This window comes from Paramisgurnus dabryanus, chromosome 15 (assembly GCF_030506205.2).
Source record: "Paramisgurnus dabryanus chromosome 15, PD_genome_1.1, whole genome shotgun sequence".
NCBI lineage: Eukaryota > Metazoa > Chordata > Actinopteri > Cypriniformes > Cobitidae > Paramisgurnus > Paramisgurnus dabryanus.
This window is the reverse complement of record NC_133351.1, coordinates 20,004,001-20,021,796: the sequence shown is the minus strand read 5'-3', so window position 1 is coordinate 20,021,796 and position 17,796 is coordinate 20,004,001. Positions and strand designations below refer to the sequence as shown.

Here is a 17,796-nt window from a genome sequence, read left to right as displayed (position 1 = left end):
AAAACGGTACTATGTGGAAGTACCATTTTTGGAAATAATTATTTTTTTATTTATTATCTTATGAAGAACAAAAAAAATGTTTATTTAACTTGTCAAAACATCACTTGTGTGGAAATTGTTGTATTTATAGTTCACAGGCTTATCATGTGCAGACATGCATGCATTGCACATAACTGTTGTACATTTTCTTACTCAAATGTTGGTTCCTTTTTTTTAACGTTTTGTTTTACACCGTTTATACATATCTATTATAGATATACCTATTAAATATCCTACATGTTTTGTCATAAAAAATATCACTAAATGTTTACAATGTGAGACAATCATTTAAATCCATTACTACATAAAATTTTTATTTATTAATACTTTTGTGTCATTTGGCATCTATCCTAGTTAGTGCATTATTTTGAGGATTTGGGGAAATAATGTAGGTCACATTTAAAGGTCCTTCTTTATCAGTGCAGTAGTCCCTGTATTGTATTTGAGACTCCATTCTTACAATTTGTGCATAACAACATTAAGACAGATTATTGGCATTCTTTACAACTAGTGACAGTAACATAATACAAATACAAAACATATAGGTAAACCATTATGGTTGACAACATTACAAGTTTGATCCATCAGACTGACTGACGTATTCTATTATCTCCTTTATTTTGTTGAAAACATGGCATTTTAAGAATCACAGTACTGCTTCGATTTTTCATCCTTTATGTTTCTAGGACGTTACGTCTCAAGAGCTCTTTTTATAGTTGGGGCATTAACAAGCTCACGTAGACTTTAAAAAACAAATGAGTCTGAAAAACGAAGCTTTGAAAACAGGTTACAACAATGCAATACTTGTCCTACGTGCTTCCAATAAGTTTCCACCTTCGACGGTTTCCACACGCGCATGCGCTTAGTGAACTTCGCTTTTCAGGATATGCAAATTGTTCGTTTTCATCTGCCAATCAGATGAGGCGTTTTTGACAGAGGACTCGAGTAGCGCTTGTGGGGCGGAGTCAAGCGCTGAGCGAGGACTAAAACCACCGCAGCCCGCGAGCAGACCTCAGTGTGAGGAGAATCATGGACGTAAACTAAACAGAAAGTTACCATGATAAAAGTTAGGCATTTCTTTCAAATTGCAGCAACAACACCCGTTTCCCTTGTAAATCAACAACCAGTCCCCACAGGGTCTGAGGTTTGATCAAGTTTACAAGGCATCGCTCTTTAAACACTTATTACAGTTACACTCTGACAGAAAGAATGCGCGAGGCAGTTAGCATTAGCCGGCTAGCAGCGTGCTGACAGCAGCGAAAGGAGGCGAACAAAAGACTTCTCTGCAATAGTCCGCTTGTAGTGACACTCGGTCCATGTAGCAGGGGAGATTATCAGCACAATGCCCGTGTTACTTTTTCTGATAGACACGTCCGCCTCCATGAACCAGCGCTCCCATCTGGGCACTAGCTATTTGGACATAGCGAAGGGCGCAGTTGAGACTTTCCTGAAGGTAAATAAACACACATCTCCGCATTCTTTCACTCTACTAAAAACTTACTAAAACGTGCCCATTCACTTTTCTCCACAGCTGAGGAGTCGAGATCCAGCCAGCAGAGGGGACAGATACATGTTAGTGAGTTACGAAGAAGCGCCTGCTGGAATTAAGGTACTGTTTTATTTTTCTCCAAACCTTCTTTATTTCACTCCAGGTACTTCATATTTCGGTTCATCGTTTTGATTTTAAAAATACGTCGGCTAAATCTGTGTTGTCAAAATATTTTCTCCAGCATGTATTTGTGTGTTTTGAACATGGCCGACATTTTGTCCAGTGTGGCAGCAGAGAGCTCTGTGTTCTTTGTGTGTGTGTGTGTGTGTGTGTGTGTGTGTGTGTGTGTGTGTGTGTGCGCGCGCGCGCGCGCGTGTGTGTGTGTGCGCGCTTGAGGAGAAAGAGATTGGGACCATCCTAAGTTTTACACCCAGAGAAGGATTCATGAGCTGTTACACTACACTTCAACGTGAGACCATTTAAGCAAAGCCCAGTCTAGGATCAATATGCCTGAAGAGTTGTGATGTTGGGAGGGTGTGTGTTTGTGAATCTTTTAAAAGACATAATCTTACATTTGGTTCTGTCTTGACATTTCAGGCCGGATGGAAGGACAGTCATGCCACTTTTATGACAGAGCTGAGGAACCTTCAAGCAGTTGGATTGACGACAATCGGCCAGTCTTTAAGGACCGCTTTTGACTTGCTCAATCTCAATAGATTAGTTTCGGGGATAGACAACTATGGACAGGTATGTTCTGGACCACAGACTGGTATAAAGTCTGTGGTCTGACCCCATGAGCCCACCCCCACATCTCACAGTTAAACAAGCACCCAGTAGGCTCACACTTTGCCAACACGATCCCAACAGCCCATGTTAACACGCACTACTAATTATCATATTGCTTTTAACACGCAAATAAGGGCAAACATAACCCAGAGCAAGTCTTGTCGTAGGACCAATTCTGTTTCTAATTATTCCAAGTGATGCCTTGATTGCAGTTATGCTTTTTATATGTTGTGTGCAAGATGCAAACCTTTACATTTTTAAGAGATTCTAGAGCCTGTTTTCTAATAATTGCTCTTAGCATATCAATCAACAGATAGACTACAAGGTCACATCTTGTACATTTGATAAGAGTAGGCTTTTATGAAGCCCACCTTAATATTGAAGTGTCTTAGTAGACTAAATTGTTTTTAAATGATATGTAGCTAGAACATGTTTTTAAAAATAATAGGTAATTAGATTTTCTAATAAATTGCTGATTAACGGCTATTATATTGTTGTTAAGATATTTAATGCTAGAGTGTTGCTTGGATGTTCTGGGTGGTTGCTGCCAGGTGGCCCAGGATTAGGAGATCCCACCTACTTATATCTTAATATAATTTTTTCCTTTGATAAATGTATTGGCTGTCAGGCAAAAAATTATTGGTACACTCCTCAACAAACGGCACAATTCATGTTCATAGCTATTTTACATGGGTTTTGCTGTTGCTTGTGTTTCTGTAGCTCTACTGGTAGAGACCGGTGTGTGCAACAGCCAAGTCATGGGTTCAGTTACCTGGAAACACACACAATGATAAATATATGTTTTCCTGTACTGCAGATCGCTTAAGAGCAGGGGTCTCCAACCTTTTTGTAAGCAATGGCTACCATAATGGATAAAAAAATGGATCTGAAGGGCTACTTTTTGTTTTACTTGATTTTATTTTACTTGTTGATATGTTTTATCATTGTTTAAAATGCCAAAATGACATAAAAATATGTAATATTAAAATTGAGTCTATTGATAGAATGTGCTTTTGCAGGCAACTCACAGATTCTATGCGGGCAACATGTTGGAGACCACTGCTTTAGAGAAATCAGGTCAAATGCTTTACTGTAAATGTTGCTGGAAGATTTGCAAGTTTAAAATTGTAGTCTAAGCAAGCTGCAGTAATATTGAGACTCACCTTCACAATTATATACCAGAAATAAAAATACTGATTTAAAGTTACTAACTCTTTCTGTTGCTTTTTAGTTTAATCTGCTTTTTAGTTTCATACATCCCGTTTGTTTTCATGTTTTGATAGAAAACAGTTGAAATGTTTTGTTATATGGTATGGTTTAGATGATTTTCTATATTGGGTCTTTCTTACTGGCATGTAGAAGAACTGAATGTAGTATCATAACTGATGAAAAACTGGTAATTTTATATATCCTCTGGCTGCTCGTAATACATTTTGACAGGAAAGTTTGACTTTATATTATTGTAAAAGTCAAGTCATTAATCTCTACCGTTTTGGTGAACACAGTTGTTTTTCATAATGATTTTCTAGGGCTTTGAGTAATATGGTGTCATCAGAGTGCAGATTTTACGGTTGAAGAAGCAATTAGGTGTGATTATTTATAGAAAAAAATGATTTGAATTATTACGCCTTAATGTATCTGTGTATATGTCACAAAGTCAGTGTTGATATGAAAGACATCAATATCTCTGGCATTATTTCAAGTTTTGCATTTGTTTAATGAGATCTCTCTCAAATTCTTGGCATTTTATGATTGTTTTATGACCTTCATATTGTCTTGTCTTTTGCAGGGTAGAAACCCTTTTTTCTTGGAGCCCGCTATTATTGTGGCCATAACTGATGGGAACAAGCTGACCAGCAGTGCTGGGGTACAAGATGAGGTGGGTTGTTACTCCTCTTTGACTGCTCTTGAGAGCTTCCTTTTGGACTAGCCTTCCTGTCTTGTCATCAGTTTCCTATTTCATTTTGTTTTCCCCTGAGCTGTTGTTTCCAGCCATTTATCTCAAATATAATTTACTGTCTCCATTGCCAAGTCTTGATTTAGTTCTGTACCACATGACTCTCAGATCTATTGCAAAAGTATGTAGCTGGTACAGTGACTAGTACAACAAAATATCAGTGTTTTGTTATGGCAGCATTTTACCTTTTCTGTACGTGCTGACATGTGCAGAGATTTAATTCATCCTTTTGCTCTGCTCCAGTTACATTTACCCCTGACAACACCATTGCCAGGCAGTGAGCTGACCAAAGAGCCGTTCCGATGGGACCAGCGACTCTTCTCTTTAGTTCTCCGCATTCCAGGCCACACCTCACCTGACCCAGAACCAATGGGTGGAGTTCCACTTGACTCCTCCCCTATTACGCCAATGTGTGAAGTCACAGGAGGTGGGTGTGCTGTTTCAGTTTTTTCACCTGTATTTGTTAGGGTGCATTCATATTATACCTAACCCAACCGATCCATGCCCGAGAGCGATTGTCCCCCCGTTCCTAGTCCCACAAAAGCAAGCACTCACTCTGTACTGCGATCCAAGCCCGGGCACGCTTTTGTCATTCGGATGCGATCATTTTAAAGAAAACAGAAGTAAAGCACAACATAATACCAGTTTGGTTGGGATAATGTGAGCACGCCTTTAGGCTTTTCTTTAACAAATTGTTGCGTTAAATATTATGACATTTTATGTTTTCATCATGTGGTTGGATGGGAAGTCTAACAGTACATAAATATGCATTAACCTCAAGAGGCCTATCTTGGCACAGTGGCAATAATCCATTTTATTTAACATTTAGATCTACTTGAAGAGGAGCAATGAGGACTTTTCAGGCTAATTATGAGATTAGGAGCATCAAAGTTTGATTTTAATAATTGATTTCAATTCAATTTCAATGGCCTTAGGCAGTATTGAAGATATCAAGGTTATATTTTAAACGAGTTTTCTTTACATTGTTTATGTAAGAAAACAGTTGGCCTCACAAAAAAAGTGATTATAGCTGGGTTTTCACAGGCATTGTCACATGAATGTTTAGTTTCAGAAGATGTTGTGTGCTAGATTTTAGCAATGCTTTAGCATCAAAAGCTGTGCACCTTCACAAACTTTATACTTTCTTTTTGTTGTTTGTAAAAATTGTTACGTCAAAGTTGTTCTAGTGACCATAACCGGAAACCAGTTTAATAGGTGTGGCATGCTTTGACTAATCCACATGCAACTTTAAAAGTTTGTAATATTCCCATTATTGAAAGGCAAACGCAGATTCAGCTGACAGGGACTGTACTCGACCTAGCTTGTGTAAAATCCTGTGAGTGGTGTTTGAATTGTGAATTGAAGAAAGATGCTGATTCGCACAGTCGTGTAATTGAGACAGAAACATAAAGAGATGAGAGATGAGTCTGTGCTCTCGGAGTGTGTGTGTGTGTGTGTGTGCTGGCAATGAACTGACAAAGCACACCGAAAGCAATTTGGTTTACACCACAGTGCTTGAAATTGAGTTACTGCTTATCTTGTGTCAGACTTGTTTGCCAAGGACTAAAACAAATACATGTTTCCCCTGTGTCTTTGTAGGTCGGTCATACAGTGTGTTTTCTCAAAGAATGCTAAACCAGTGCCTAGAGTCTCTAGTGCAGAAGATTCAAAGTGGAGTGGTCATCAATTTTGAGAAGACTGGACCTGACCCCACCCCTACCGAAGGTGATGACCACAAATTACCTGCACTTATTATAGTGTATATGATGTTTCAATAGTAATGCCATGTGATCTTGCTGTGGTCTGCCATGGTCTGTATGTAATGGTTTATTTAAACGAATGGCATAAAGCGACTTCCATTTCTTATGTGATACAGCTGCATTTTTAGTAAGACGTAGGCTGTGTTTTTGTCTGTTACAGGTGAGTAGGAGGGATGAATTGGGTAGTTATTTTTACAAATCCTATATTAGGGTGCATTTATAGCCTCTGTAACAGTATATTGCACAATATTTATTATAGTAGAAAAGAATATGCCAGATGTAAACAATATTAAATGTATACAAAATACGTAAAGGGCTTTATTGTATGAATAGCATTTTAATTCCACAGAGGCTTAGTTTAAATTTGGTTTAATCTTGTGGACCAGATAAGGCTTTGAGTAAGGAGCTAGTATTTTTTTTCTATTTCCAGATGGTCCAGCAGAGGTGAAGTATGGACCTCAGCCATGGCACAGTTCTCATAAGCTCATCTATGTCAGACCCAATCCTAAAACTGGTGTTCCTGTGGGTCACTGGCCTCTCCCAGAATCCTTTTGGCCTGACCAGAACTCTCCTACTTTGGTATGACAAAACTATTGTGTGTCCTGTGTTCTATACCATCTGTTCAGAGCTGCTTTTATTTGTACCGCCATTCTCTATGTAGGTGATTCTCACAAAATCTGCATTTAGAAGTCTCCAGCATCAGAATTTTTTAAAAGCCCTTGAAGACAATATTTTTGCACATATAAGATAAAGGTCTGAACTTACTATAACCATTATTTTTAGAGGATTTAAAAAATATTTCCTATAGAATTTTTAACATTTGTTTTAGATTTTCATTATCAAACATAATCATTACCACAACATGATATTACATTAAATATATGCATTTACAAATTCATGTTTCGGTAATAAGAACTAAAAAGTTGTCTAGGTACTATGACAAACAAAATTTCAACTTTTATCTGAAGAGAAAAATAAGAACTGCTTACCTGGTAGCCATCTTGAGTGTCACAGTCAATTATGTCCCTTCCAACAAATTTTTTTCAAAATGTTAGTTTCTTGAGGGCTTAAACAATGATTGAAAATTGTTGGGGAGGATGAGAAAATTGGTCCTGGACACATTTATATTCCTTTTTATTGTCTCTACATTTACCAATGATCACCAAATACAACATGTTTCTTTACTGTAAATGTTTCTAGTATAATATAAATATTTCCATGTCAAAGAACCCAAATTCAGTCATGGACACATTTGCGGTAATGAAAATTTTCTCCTTAAATGTTGAAAAAACAATAAATTGGTTTGTATGATGTCAGTTGAAATCATGTGCAAAAAAGTACATGAAGAGATGTTTGTAACTGTATGCTTCTTATTTTGATACTCTTACTTTGCATTTACTTCTTATCAAAATGTTTCATGACACCTCATAAGTCTAATTTCGCGAGAATCGCCCATATGCCTGTTTCAGTTTCATGATTCATGTCTTAATCTTCACTTTGATTGTGTTGCCTCCATGCAGCCTCCACGTACAGCTCATCCGCAGGTGAAGTTCACATGTGTTGATTCAGAGCCCATGGTGGTGGATAAAGTTCCCTTTGACAAGTATGAGCTGGAGCCTTCGCCGCTTACACAGTACATACTAGAAAGGAAATCACCACACACCTGCTGGCAGGTACCGCTCACAACACAGTCTGCACATTCACATGTAGTTTAAATATCATTGGTATAGCTATGACTACATGTTAATTGTGGTGATGTTCCTGTTTAGGTTTTTGTGTGTAACAGTGCTAAATATGGAGAACTCGGGCAGCCTTTTGGCTATCTGAAAGCCAGCACGGCTCTCAACTGTGTCAACTTATTTGTTATGCCATATAACTATCCTGTGGTCCTGCCTTTGCTTGGTAAGTTTAATTAATTTTTCTATTAAGTACTTTGTTTCCACTAAGCTAGTTTCGAGTTATCCACCTTTTTATATTTGTATGTTAATTGCTATAACAGACATTTGGATTTCTGCATTGCATTTCTAGATGACTTAATTACTGTGCATAAGTTTAAGCCTCCGGCAAAATGGCGACAGTCTTTTGAAACTTATCTTAAGACAATGCCCCCTTACTACATCACTGTAAGTAATAAATTACTTTCATTCATATGACCATATGTTTTGCTTATGGTATTTAAGTTGTTTAGCTAATATTTCCCCCTTCCTATTTCTGCCAGGCCCTGAGGAAAGCCCTAAGAATGATGGGAGCTCCAAACCTGCTGGCTGAAAACATGGAGTATGGCCTCAGCTACAGTGTTGTGTCCTACCTCAAAAAGCTCAGTCAGCAGGTATCTACTAAACATAAATTCTGTTGATAAAAGTGCCTAATGCTTCGAAGGTCTTCACTGAAATTGGTTTTGTGTGAACATTTCAGGCGAAGGTGGAGGCAGACAGAGTTTGTGCATTAGTGGGAAAAAAGACAGTACCGGAAAACGGGATTAAACTTCGTTGTAGAAGCTCCGCTATTTCTCTGGCGCACAGGAAGGATTTCACACAGCTGCTGCACAGCATCATGGGAGACGGGCCAGCTCTGCCTAATGAGGCTAATACAAAAGAGTTTGCTGGGTTTCAGCTAGCTGCTCTGAATTCAGTAAGTACATAGCATGCTTTGTCACACCCAAATATTGCAAAAAGTGTGGTTGTTTTGCACTGTTGTGTGAGACCAGGAAATCCACAAAGATACCAAAGGTGATTGAAGTTTTAAATGAAGCCTCTAAAGTTGAAACCATGGCAAGTGTAGCTTTTAAAAATGTGCAGTTTAGAAAGCTTGAGTGTCCCAGCTAGAAGTAACATTATTTTTACCAGATCACATTAGAATCAAAGTAATACTTTTTTGTTTTATTATTGATGTTCTGTGAAAAGTAATTTTTTTAACTGTATCCAGCCTACTGCTTTATGAAGTAAAAGTACACAAGGACTAAGATAATGACACCATTCTTATTGATTTACATCTCTCATTCTCACCATTGTCCATCTGTTTTCTGAAAGGCATTGAAGCCACAAGGATTACGTAACCCGTATGATATCCCAAGGGCTCATCTGTTGGACCAGCTGAGCCGCATGAGGCGCAACCTTCTGCACACCAATGTCTGCATTCTTAAAGGGCAAGATCAAGGTAAGATTCAGATGCCCATTTATAGATATTGAGAAAATAAGGTCAATTCAATAAATTGTATTTAACCCAAGTAGAACCGTAAAATAATTTTGTAATGTTTTGTAAGCCTGAAATTTTTTTTTCTAATCGATATTTTTTCCTAGATCAACTTCACAGTGTGCCTATAGCTCAGATGGGCAACTATCAGGACTTCCTGAAGCATTGCCCCGCCCCTCTGAGAGAGGCAGACCCTGATCAGCCTAAACGTCTGCACACCTTTGGTAACCCCTTTAAATTGGACAAAAAGGTATCTAAAATGTATATTCTAATTGCAAACCTTTTGATTGCAGAAACAAATCTTGATGTTTAGGGATGAATCATTCATAAACCACTCTTGTATTTAATATATATAAAATTTGTCTGTGTCAGGCAATGATGGTGGATGAAGCAGATGAATTTGTTACTGGCACTCAAAGCAAAGGCAAGCGTCCCGGTGAACCAAGCAGCCCTGCAGGGGTAGGGGCCCCTAAACGCAGACGCTGTATGTCCCCTCTGCTTCGGCTGGGTCGGGCATACACACCGCCAAAAACACCACCTAGAAGTAAGGACAAAACCTGCTGGTGCACAAACACATTGGCAAAAACATCAAGTACTGGATACTCCATCATGCACACACAATTTAGTATAAATTTCATGCTTATGTGTATCTGTTATATAAAACTACTTGGATAGTTAAATCCAGTTCATGTTTGTTCATGTTATTGGCATCCACTTCATGTTTGTTTTTACTGTGGCACTGCAAGTTTGCATTTCAAATGTGCAAACCCTTTAGATTTGAATGTATTGTGATTGGATGTGGAGGTTTCATTGAAAAACATTGCTCCTAAAGAGGTCCCAAATATAATGTTTACTCTATCATTGTAGTTGTGTTGTGGACAAAACAGTTCTCCTAATTTAAAAAAAATCAAACTTCGTAGTGATTATTGTTGTCTTTGGTGTGGATGGGCCTTTAGACTCACGAGTGTCTGATCAATCGTAGCTCCAGATGACGATCAAAAAGAGGTGACAAACCACATCGCCAACCACCTCGAGCCAAATCACATCTCGGACGGGGAGCCGAGTCCCGTGCCAGAGACTGAGCCGCTCCAGCAGAGGAACCACATTGAGATGGATGAGGTTGAGAACCAGCATGAGGAAGTGCAGGAGAACGGCCAGTCCAGCGAAAGTGAGCTGTCTCTGGGCAGCGAGGGTGAAGAGGATTCCCCGCGGCGTTACCCTTCGCCTTGCCAACTGAAGAAGATCAGGAATCAAGAGAGCCAAGAGCTTAACTCTGAACTCCGAGTACTCATCACCAAGGAGATTAGGAAACCCGGGAGACGTATGTGTGAGAGTTACAACACACGTTTACATACATTTCCATCATCTCCACTTCCGTAATGTGATTTAGGAGGGGGGTTCAATAAGCGTGGAGATGACCACCCACAAACATTTTGTCTTGGGACTGTTAAATCAAGTCACTTTTCTGGTTCGACTGCACTTGCTAAAAGTGAAATTAGTAAATATTTTTACAGCTGGTTTTCATTCATAGTTTTTTTTTTTTGTACATTTTAATGACTATTTCAGATTTTGGGAATGGATTTTTCCTGATGGTTTTATATTTGTTTGACCACTGAGGAAAATGTTTGACATACAGTATTTTATATTATAACCAAAATCTCGTTTTTCTTCCATGTCAATGCAGGTTATGAGAAAATCTTCTACCTCCTCAAGCAAATCCAAGGCAGTTTGGAAACACGACTGATCTTCCTGCAAAATATAATCAAAGAAGCTGCCAGGTACTCCTTCCTTTTGTTCAAAATGCTGTTATCTGCATCTGTTTTCATAGAGAGCAATGTGCAAAGCCAAGTGTCTGTATTTACTGTGCTTTAACTCTTTTCCCGCCATAGACGAGTTATCTCATCAATTAAGAGAAACCGCTTCCTTGCCAAAGTACGAGTTTTTATGGCAAAATGTAGTTTTGCCATTATGCACATTACCCACCTTATCAAACACTATAGCATTACGGATCCAAAAGCAGTAAATACTCAGTGTATGTTTTGATCACAGTGTTTCCCACAGGATTTTGATAGACTTGTGGCAGTGATGACGTCATAGCATATATGTGACGTCATCACGTGTTTGCGTTTAATAGAGTGTTGGCACCTGAAATATGTTTCACTTCTACTCTTTGATCTGTAACATTATATTGCATTTAAACACAACTGAATGCTATTTTTACATATGATCAGTTCTTTTGTCAGACATAAAATGAGTATACTATAAAGTAGTGACTAAACATGAACCAGTAACACCTCGTATTTTATCCAACTGCTGCTAAAATCCTGATTTATAATCTCACCATACCATATAATCACCATACTGTGGCTCCTTCTCATCAATGTCTTGTTATGAGCCATTTTTTATTTTAAATGTGAGTTTTATTGTCGCGTATAGCGCAGAAAATTCGGTGCAAATTCAGAAATATGAGAGAATACACAGTAGCCTAACTGTTTCACAAAGTTCCTACAAAACACGTGCGCAGGCATACCGTATCATAGAGAAGGGAGAGAACGGGTGTGTGGGAAACACTAATGCTGACCTTACGTCAAGTCGTGATAAACTCGATCAGCCTTCTTCTCTGTCAGTAAAATCTGTGACTGTTGACGTTTCCGCGAAAAAGAAAGTATACGGAGGAACGGACATTGAAAACACCGCCACCTTTTCGCTGTTATGTGAGAGAGAGGCGCGCACGCTGCACACAACATTAGAGAAAGGGATGGGGCGCACTGGGCGCTTGCACTGAATTCAGACATTTTTAAGCAGTAAAATATAAATGTAAATGGGAATCATGAAAAATCTATTCGTGGCGGCCAGTGTTGATTCCATGGGGGTGCGCCACGAGTAAATCAATGTTTGGGAAACACTGGATCATCATCCTGAATCTGATCTCTAATAAAAGTGGTACTTTTGAAGAAACCTACCCATATTTGAAAGGTGATGATAAAGAGAACAAATAAAGATGGGATAAAACTTTTTTTTAAAGCATAGGGTCTCTTCTTTTATTTGATATATTATATATTTTTATATTCAATAAAGAAACTTTTCTGGAAGGCATTAAACTTTAATGAAAGTAATAAAAAGCTGCCGCTGGCTGGGGAAAGGAGTAAAGAACAGTGTTTTTAATTCTGTAATGTTGCCCACTATATAGATATTATATTAAATTTAGCAATCCCATACTTGTTTTATGAATAATGCTAATTAAATTTACATATTTTTTGTCCTAGCATTGTTATCCCCTTTTCAAGAATAAATACAAAATGCATTAAAGGGATAGTTCACCCAAAAATGAAAATTCTGTCATCATTTACTCACTCTCGTGTTGTGTTATACCCATATACATTTTTTTTTGTTCCGATGAACACAAAGGAAGATATTTGGAGAAATGTTTGTAACCAAACTGTTTGTGGACCCCATTCAGTTTCATAGTAGGAGAAAATAATACTATTGAAGTAAATGGGGTCCACGAACAGTTTGATTACAAACATTTATAAAAATATCTTCTTTTGTGTTCATAAAAACAAAGAAATGTATACAGGTTTGTAACATAATGAAAGTAAGTAAAAGATTTTCATTTTTGTGTGAACTATCCCTTTAAAAGTGAAATGTTTTGACTGTGACTCTTGAATGTTTTACGTAAAGTGTGATTGAAGCATTTTGGTTTTTTTTGCATACAGATTTAAGAAACGAGTCTTGATTGAGCAGCTGGAGAACTTCTTAGAAGAGATTCACTTAAGAGCCAACAGCATGAATCATCTGGATGGTTTCTGAGCACTCCATCTGCCCTACTTGAAATGCTCACGCACAGATCTGCACTATTTATGTAACGTCTTTTTTGGACTTGTGTGTCTTCGGTCCTTCGACATTGAACCTGGTTTTATTGAGGAAATGATGCATTGTCGCCAAACCTCAGGGATGGGTGAAATGGGACAAGTGGCTCTACAAGACGCACTCAAACACGCACTGCTATTTCTTTGTCGGTTTTTCTCTTCTTGTGCCAAAGATGATCGTTATTGTTATCAGATTCATCCTTTGCTAATTTGCTGACTACACCCCTCCTTCCCCATGGCCTCTCACATGTCATTGATCGCTATTATAAACATGTTTTCAAGCTTTGTAGGAAATGGTGCTGCCTACTCACTGTTGCATTCAGTGTCAGACCAGACAGATTATTGTTAAATAAGTTCTTGAGCTGGATCTCTACTTAATCTCTGGACTAAATCAGCAATATTCTACACCAATAAAAACACATTATCCATCATTTTGTTGCTGTAGGTTGCATTGTTATTTATAACAGTTCATCTCAGGAATGCTGTCATTTTGAAAGATTTAGCAGGTGCATGCATACTTTGTTTTCCTAATACTTAAATACTTGATTTTCTTTATCTGGGATTTTTCGTTATGGCAAATATTGTTTCAAAACTTTCAAACTGAGTGTTTTCTGAACGGTAATGTTGGTTAGGCTGCATGACCATCAAGCAGTTGTTTATTATTTTCATGTTAATCAATTAAAGATGACCTCTGCTGAAATTCTGAATGACATTTGAGGAATCTCTAAAAAGACCCGTTTATAATTTAGTAATGAATTTTGCTTACAGAAGTTATTATAGTAGGAAGAATATAAAAAAACATTGATACAGATATAAGTGAGAATGTCAAAATCTTTTTTGATCCTCACAAAATGGGAAACATTGTTCAAACCTTAAGCCACTTGTTCATTTATGTGGAAGGCGGTTGCTGCTAATGTATTTTTACATTACTGCCTTACATTCAGTTTCTCGTATGTTATGTATTTGTGTTTATTTTTCTGTTTCTCTTTCTAACCCTGCACCCTAATGTAGGGACCAAACCTTTGCCATCTGTGTTACCGATAAAGATGATGGCTTATTTAAAAAAATTTTAAATTTCTGTATATATGTACATGGTTACATTTGAAAATAGTATTTAAGAGAATCTTTTGGTGCAAAGCCTCCTTTTTGTATGTATCTAAATAAAGTTTTACACTGTAAATAGTCATGTAAATAAAATACATTTTTCTGTCATTAATTTTACTGTGGTTCTTCTTTCTGAAGTTGTGGTATTTGAAAGTATTAGTTTGCTATGTGCAAACCATCTGGTTGCAATGAGAAGAGTTCAAGTGACTCATCTTCTGTGTATTCTTTTCATTTGCCTTTTGTGCTGATAATACAAAGTTATTCATTGTTCAGGGATGTGAGCAATTTGTGGCAGCTCTGTTGTATTTTCTTGATTTGTCAAACTCATCTTTTTTTTAGATCGACATGACATGCCCATGCTGCTTATAAAGGTTTAGATAATGAAAAACGTTTAAATGCTTCACCTCATTGGGTCTTTACTGTTACATTAAATGGCATTGTTGTAGCATATGATCCATTATTTTCCAGACACAGCAGAAATGAGTGAACAAAACATGACAGCAGCGATTTTGAAGTGCAAAATGCCCAGAGGTAATAAAATTTTATTTACAGATATGTACAGAAAGTCATGTCCCTCCTTCTTAATTGTCAGTAGACCGACCCCCTTATGGTCCTCGGATATTCCATTGAACCCCTGAACATATTTCAGGGAGATGATGTGAGTACTATACTTGAAGCAGTTTGCAGAAATTTCAAGGCATCGCAGATGGATTTAAAACTCGACCTATAAACAATAATGAACCTGTGAAATAAAAATGCACACAAAACAAAGTTGTAAGAACAACATACAATTTCAATGATTTTGTGTATTATCTTATTGATTTTACTTACAATTTATAGCATATACCTGTGCTGATCTGTCTTAAGATGAACAGAAATGGTCGATCTGCTTTAAAAACTGCTGAACGAGATCTTTTCAAAAGCACCATTGCTAAAGAAAGAAAAATTTGATGAGAGGTTTACAAGCTAGGAAATGTTTCCTAACTCGCATGCTAAAAACAACAGAGACCCAATGTCAACAACAGTAACTATCTAATGCAGTCTAAATCCTTCACATGTTTTTAAAAAGTGCTCCACCTTCCAAAGGTAATGCTTAAACAGACTTTATCATCTGATGACCTTAAACAACATAACATCCAGAGATCTCTAATATGCTTTTGTCTGACATGCTGGAATTCATTTTAGCAAGCAAAGCCATGACATACCTGTGGTTGATGCTGCTTTTGTCCCTTCTTCTGTCACATCTATTCTTGCCTCATGAAAAGCCTCGGATACAAAAAGCCTTTCTCTATCTGTACACACATTAAACAGAAGGTTTGTATTTTATTTTGAGGGGTTTATAGGCAAGTGTAAAATAATGTATAACTTAACTGTAAACTGAGCAATAATATTTTAGCAAAAATATGCAAAATCCACTTTAGCAAGGTCATTGAACGTAAATGTGTGTTGGCAGTGTGTGAACACAACGACCCTACAATAAAAACAAGCACCTTTCCTTTTATAAACCCCATTAAAACAAAGCAGTCTCATAGACTTGCTGTTTTGATTCACTTGATAATGTGACATCATACAAACAAAGCCCCGCCCATGGAAACTGACTATCTGGTTAATTTTACCCAAAAGCTTTTCTAAAGAGTTTGTTAGCACATTGTAGCTCTAATGCAGCTAACTGTCTCAGACTGTATTCACAAAAATCTAATCTATTTTTAACCAAAAGCTCCCACTGTCTGTTGGTAAGGAAGAGCTGTGGCTGAAAAAAAGTGCTTTTTGCTCCCACCCAAATAGGAAATAACAAATGATGTGTGGGGTGTTTGACACTGAACATGCACACCTGAGACTTTTATTACATCTTGTAAAGATGGGCATAATATGTGCTTAATGTGTATTGAATGTGAAAACTTAATGTTTTTAGCAAATTTACCATACCTGAAATTCCTTTAAAATCTGCAGCTGATGGACTGAAGACATCAGAGATACCAAGAGACTGAAGAACAGGCTTTAGATTAAATCTGCTCTCCATCTTAAATCTGCAATTCACACATGATCACAGTGTAATAAGCACTGTCATAAATAAAGGTACAAAAGCTGTCACTGAGATTGGTACCCTTTAAAAGGGCCCTATATGTACCATTTAGGAACATATATTCAGTGTTGGGGGTAACGCATTACAAATAACGCGCATTACGTAATAATATTACTTTTTTGAAGTAACGAGTAAAGTAATGCATTACTTTAGAAATGTACACATTAATATTTGAGTTACTTTTTAAAAAAGTAATGCGAGTTACTTTTTAGTTTAATTAATTCAATTTAAAAATAAAATAATGTACTGAAATAAACTGAACATACACCTGCAAGGCCTGAAAGAGATCAAGCCTCAGCCAAGTAAGAAAAAGTAATGCAAAAGTAACTTAAAAGTAACATAAGCAATTCTTTCCATGGAAAGTAACTAAGTAACACAATTAGTTACTTTTTTTGGGGAGTAACTTAATATTGTAATGCATTAATTTTAAAAGTAACTTCCCCAACACTGCATATATTTACCTTTGAGGTGCCAATTTGTATTTTGAATTACAAGTAAACATTTGAGGTACCACAAAGTTGTAGTTTTTATAGGGGTACCACCCTAGGGACAGCTTTTGTACATTTATATGAGAGTGTACATGCATTTTAATTATTTTAAAATGTAAATTATATTTAAATTTCACATGCATTTGGTTTATGTGTTGATGGTATTACCTGGGTAAAAATACATCCATCTTAGTGTGCCTTAACCCATTATCCCACAATTCCACAGTGCGGGCTGTAAGCTGAGATTCCAGCTGCGATAGAGGTGTTTTCCGGTCACTCGGCAATGCCAGCAACAGCCTAAGTGATCGATCCCGATACGGAAGCTCCAGAACTGTATACTGCTGCTCTGAAGACAGGCGAAACTGTCCTGAGTGAGCAGTTAACACAGGTGGACAGATACAGTGAGGGCACAAGTTTATTATTATGTTTTTTTAACATTATGTTTGAAGAAACTGTTTAGCATTCAGTCATATTTCATTATTCAACCTACATTTGTAAATTCTGCTATAACACTGTAACTACACAATGAGTCCACATAAATAATGTATGTAATTTACTTAAAGGTCATGAAATCATGGTGTGAATTTTTTTTTTTATCTGATCTGCAATGAATCCTTTGTAGCACCTTTATTTATAATAGTTTGGAGCCCTTATTGCTCCTTCCCTTACCAAAGTTGACTTCGGTTGACTGGTACATCATTGGCACTTTGACTGTGCTGCCATCTGAGAGAAAGAACGGCAGTTTCTGAGTCTCAGTGAGGTGAAATTGTTTCTGCCAAGCACCACGAAACACCACTGTGCTCAAAAGAGCCATGTGAGGCACTGTGTCTTTTCTGTGGACTTCTTCCAGGGGCTCACCGGATTGCGGATGCACCTGTCTTATCTGAATATTGTCATCAGCTGTAGAAATCAGATTAATTAAAACAAACGATTAAATGTATATTCTTATTATTCAGCTTTCTACAAAACATTATTCTGAACCCAAACTCACCTTTACTGTGGTAATGTGCCAATTGCTGTAGCTGAGCA

At 37.3% G+C, this 17,796-nt stretch overlaps 2 protein-coding genes across 3 annotated transcripts in view; one reads left to right on the top strand and one right to left on the bottom strand.

The window, feature by feature from the left end:
• Nucleotides 1–215: 215 nt before the first annotated feature.
• Nucleotides 216–14,304, top strand: ints6 (integrator complex subunit 6). 2 transcript variants are annotated; one of them, XM_065292613.2, is made up of 18 exons: nt 221–1,492; nt 1,571–1,648; nt 2,126–2,275; nt 4,104–4,193; nt 4,515–4,698; nt 5,871–5,996; nt 6,462–6,610; nt 7,552–7,704; nt 7,801–7,933; nt 8,060–8,154; nt 8,250–8,360; nt 8,447–8,662; nt 9,061–9,187; nt 9,331–9,473; nt 9,596–9,767; nt 10,206–10,544; nt 10,908–11,001; nt 12,940–14,304. In XM_065292613.2, the coding sequence occupies exons 1-18, from the start codon at nt 1,382–1,384 to the stop codon at nt 13,031–13,033; spliced, it is 2,565 nt and encodes an 854-aa protein (XP_065148685.2). In that variant the 5' UTR covers nt 221–1,381; the 3' UTR covers nt 13,034–14,304. The 2 variants fall into 2 exon arrangements, with proteins under 2 accessions (XP_065148686.2, XP_065148685.2); XM_065292614.2 differs by lacking the exons at nt 10,908–11,001; nt 12,940–14,304 and having other exon boundaries at nt 216–1,492; nt 10,180–10,320.
• Nucleotides 14,305–14,739: 435 nt separating this feature from the next.
• The window catches only part of serpine3 (serpin peptidase inhibitor, clade E (nexin, plasminogen activator inhibitor type 1), member 3), a 5,739-nt gene continuing 2,682 nt past the window's right edge, over nt 14,740–17,796 (bottom strand). Inside the window, exons 4-10 of the mRNA XM_065293288.2 lie at nt 17,759–17,796; nt 17,437–17,667; nt 16,936–17,134; nt 16,123–16,223; nt 15,402–15,488; nt 15,044–15,127; nt 14,740–14,938 (exon numbers count right to left, since the gene is read on the bottom strand). Coding sequence (XP_065149360.2) covers nt 14,889–14,938; nt 15,044–15,127; nt 15,402–15,488; nt 16,123–16,223; nt 16,936–17,134; nt 17,437–17,667; nt 17,759–17,796 — 790 coding nt within the window. The 3' untranslated portion in view covers nt 14,740–14,888. The remainder of the gene's footprint in view (nt 14,939–15,043; nt 15,128–15,401; nt 15,489–16,122; nt 16,224–16,935; nt 17,135–17,436; nt 17,668–17,758) is intronic.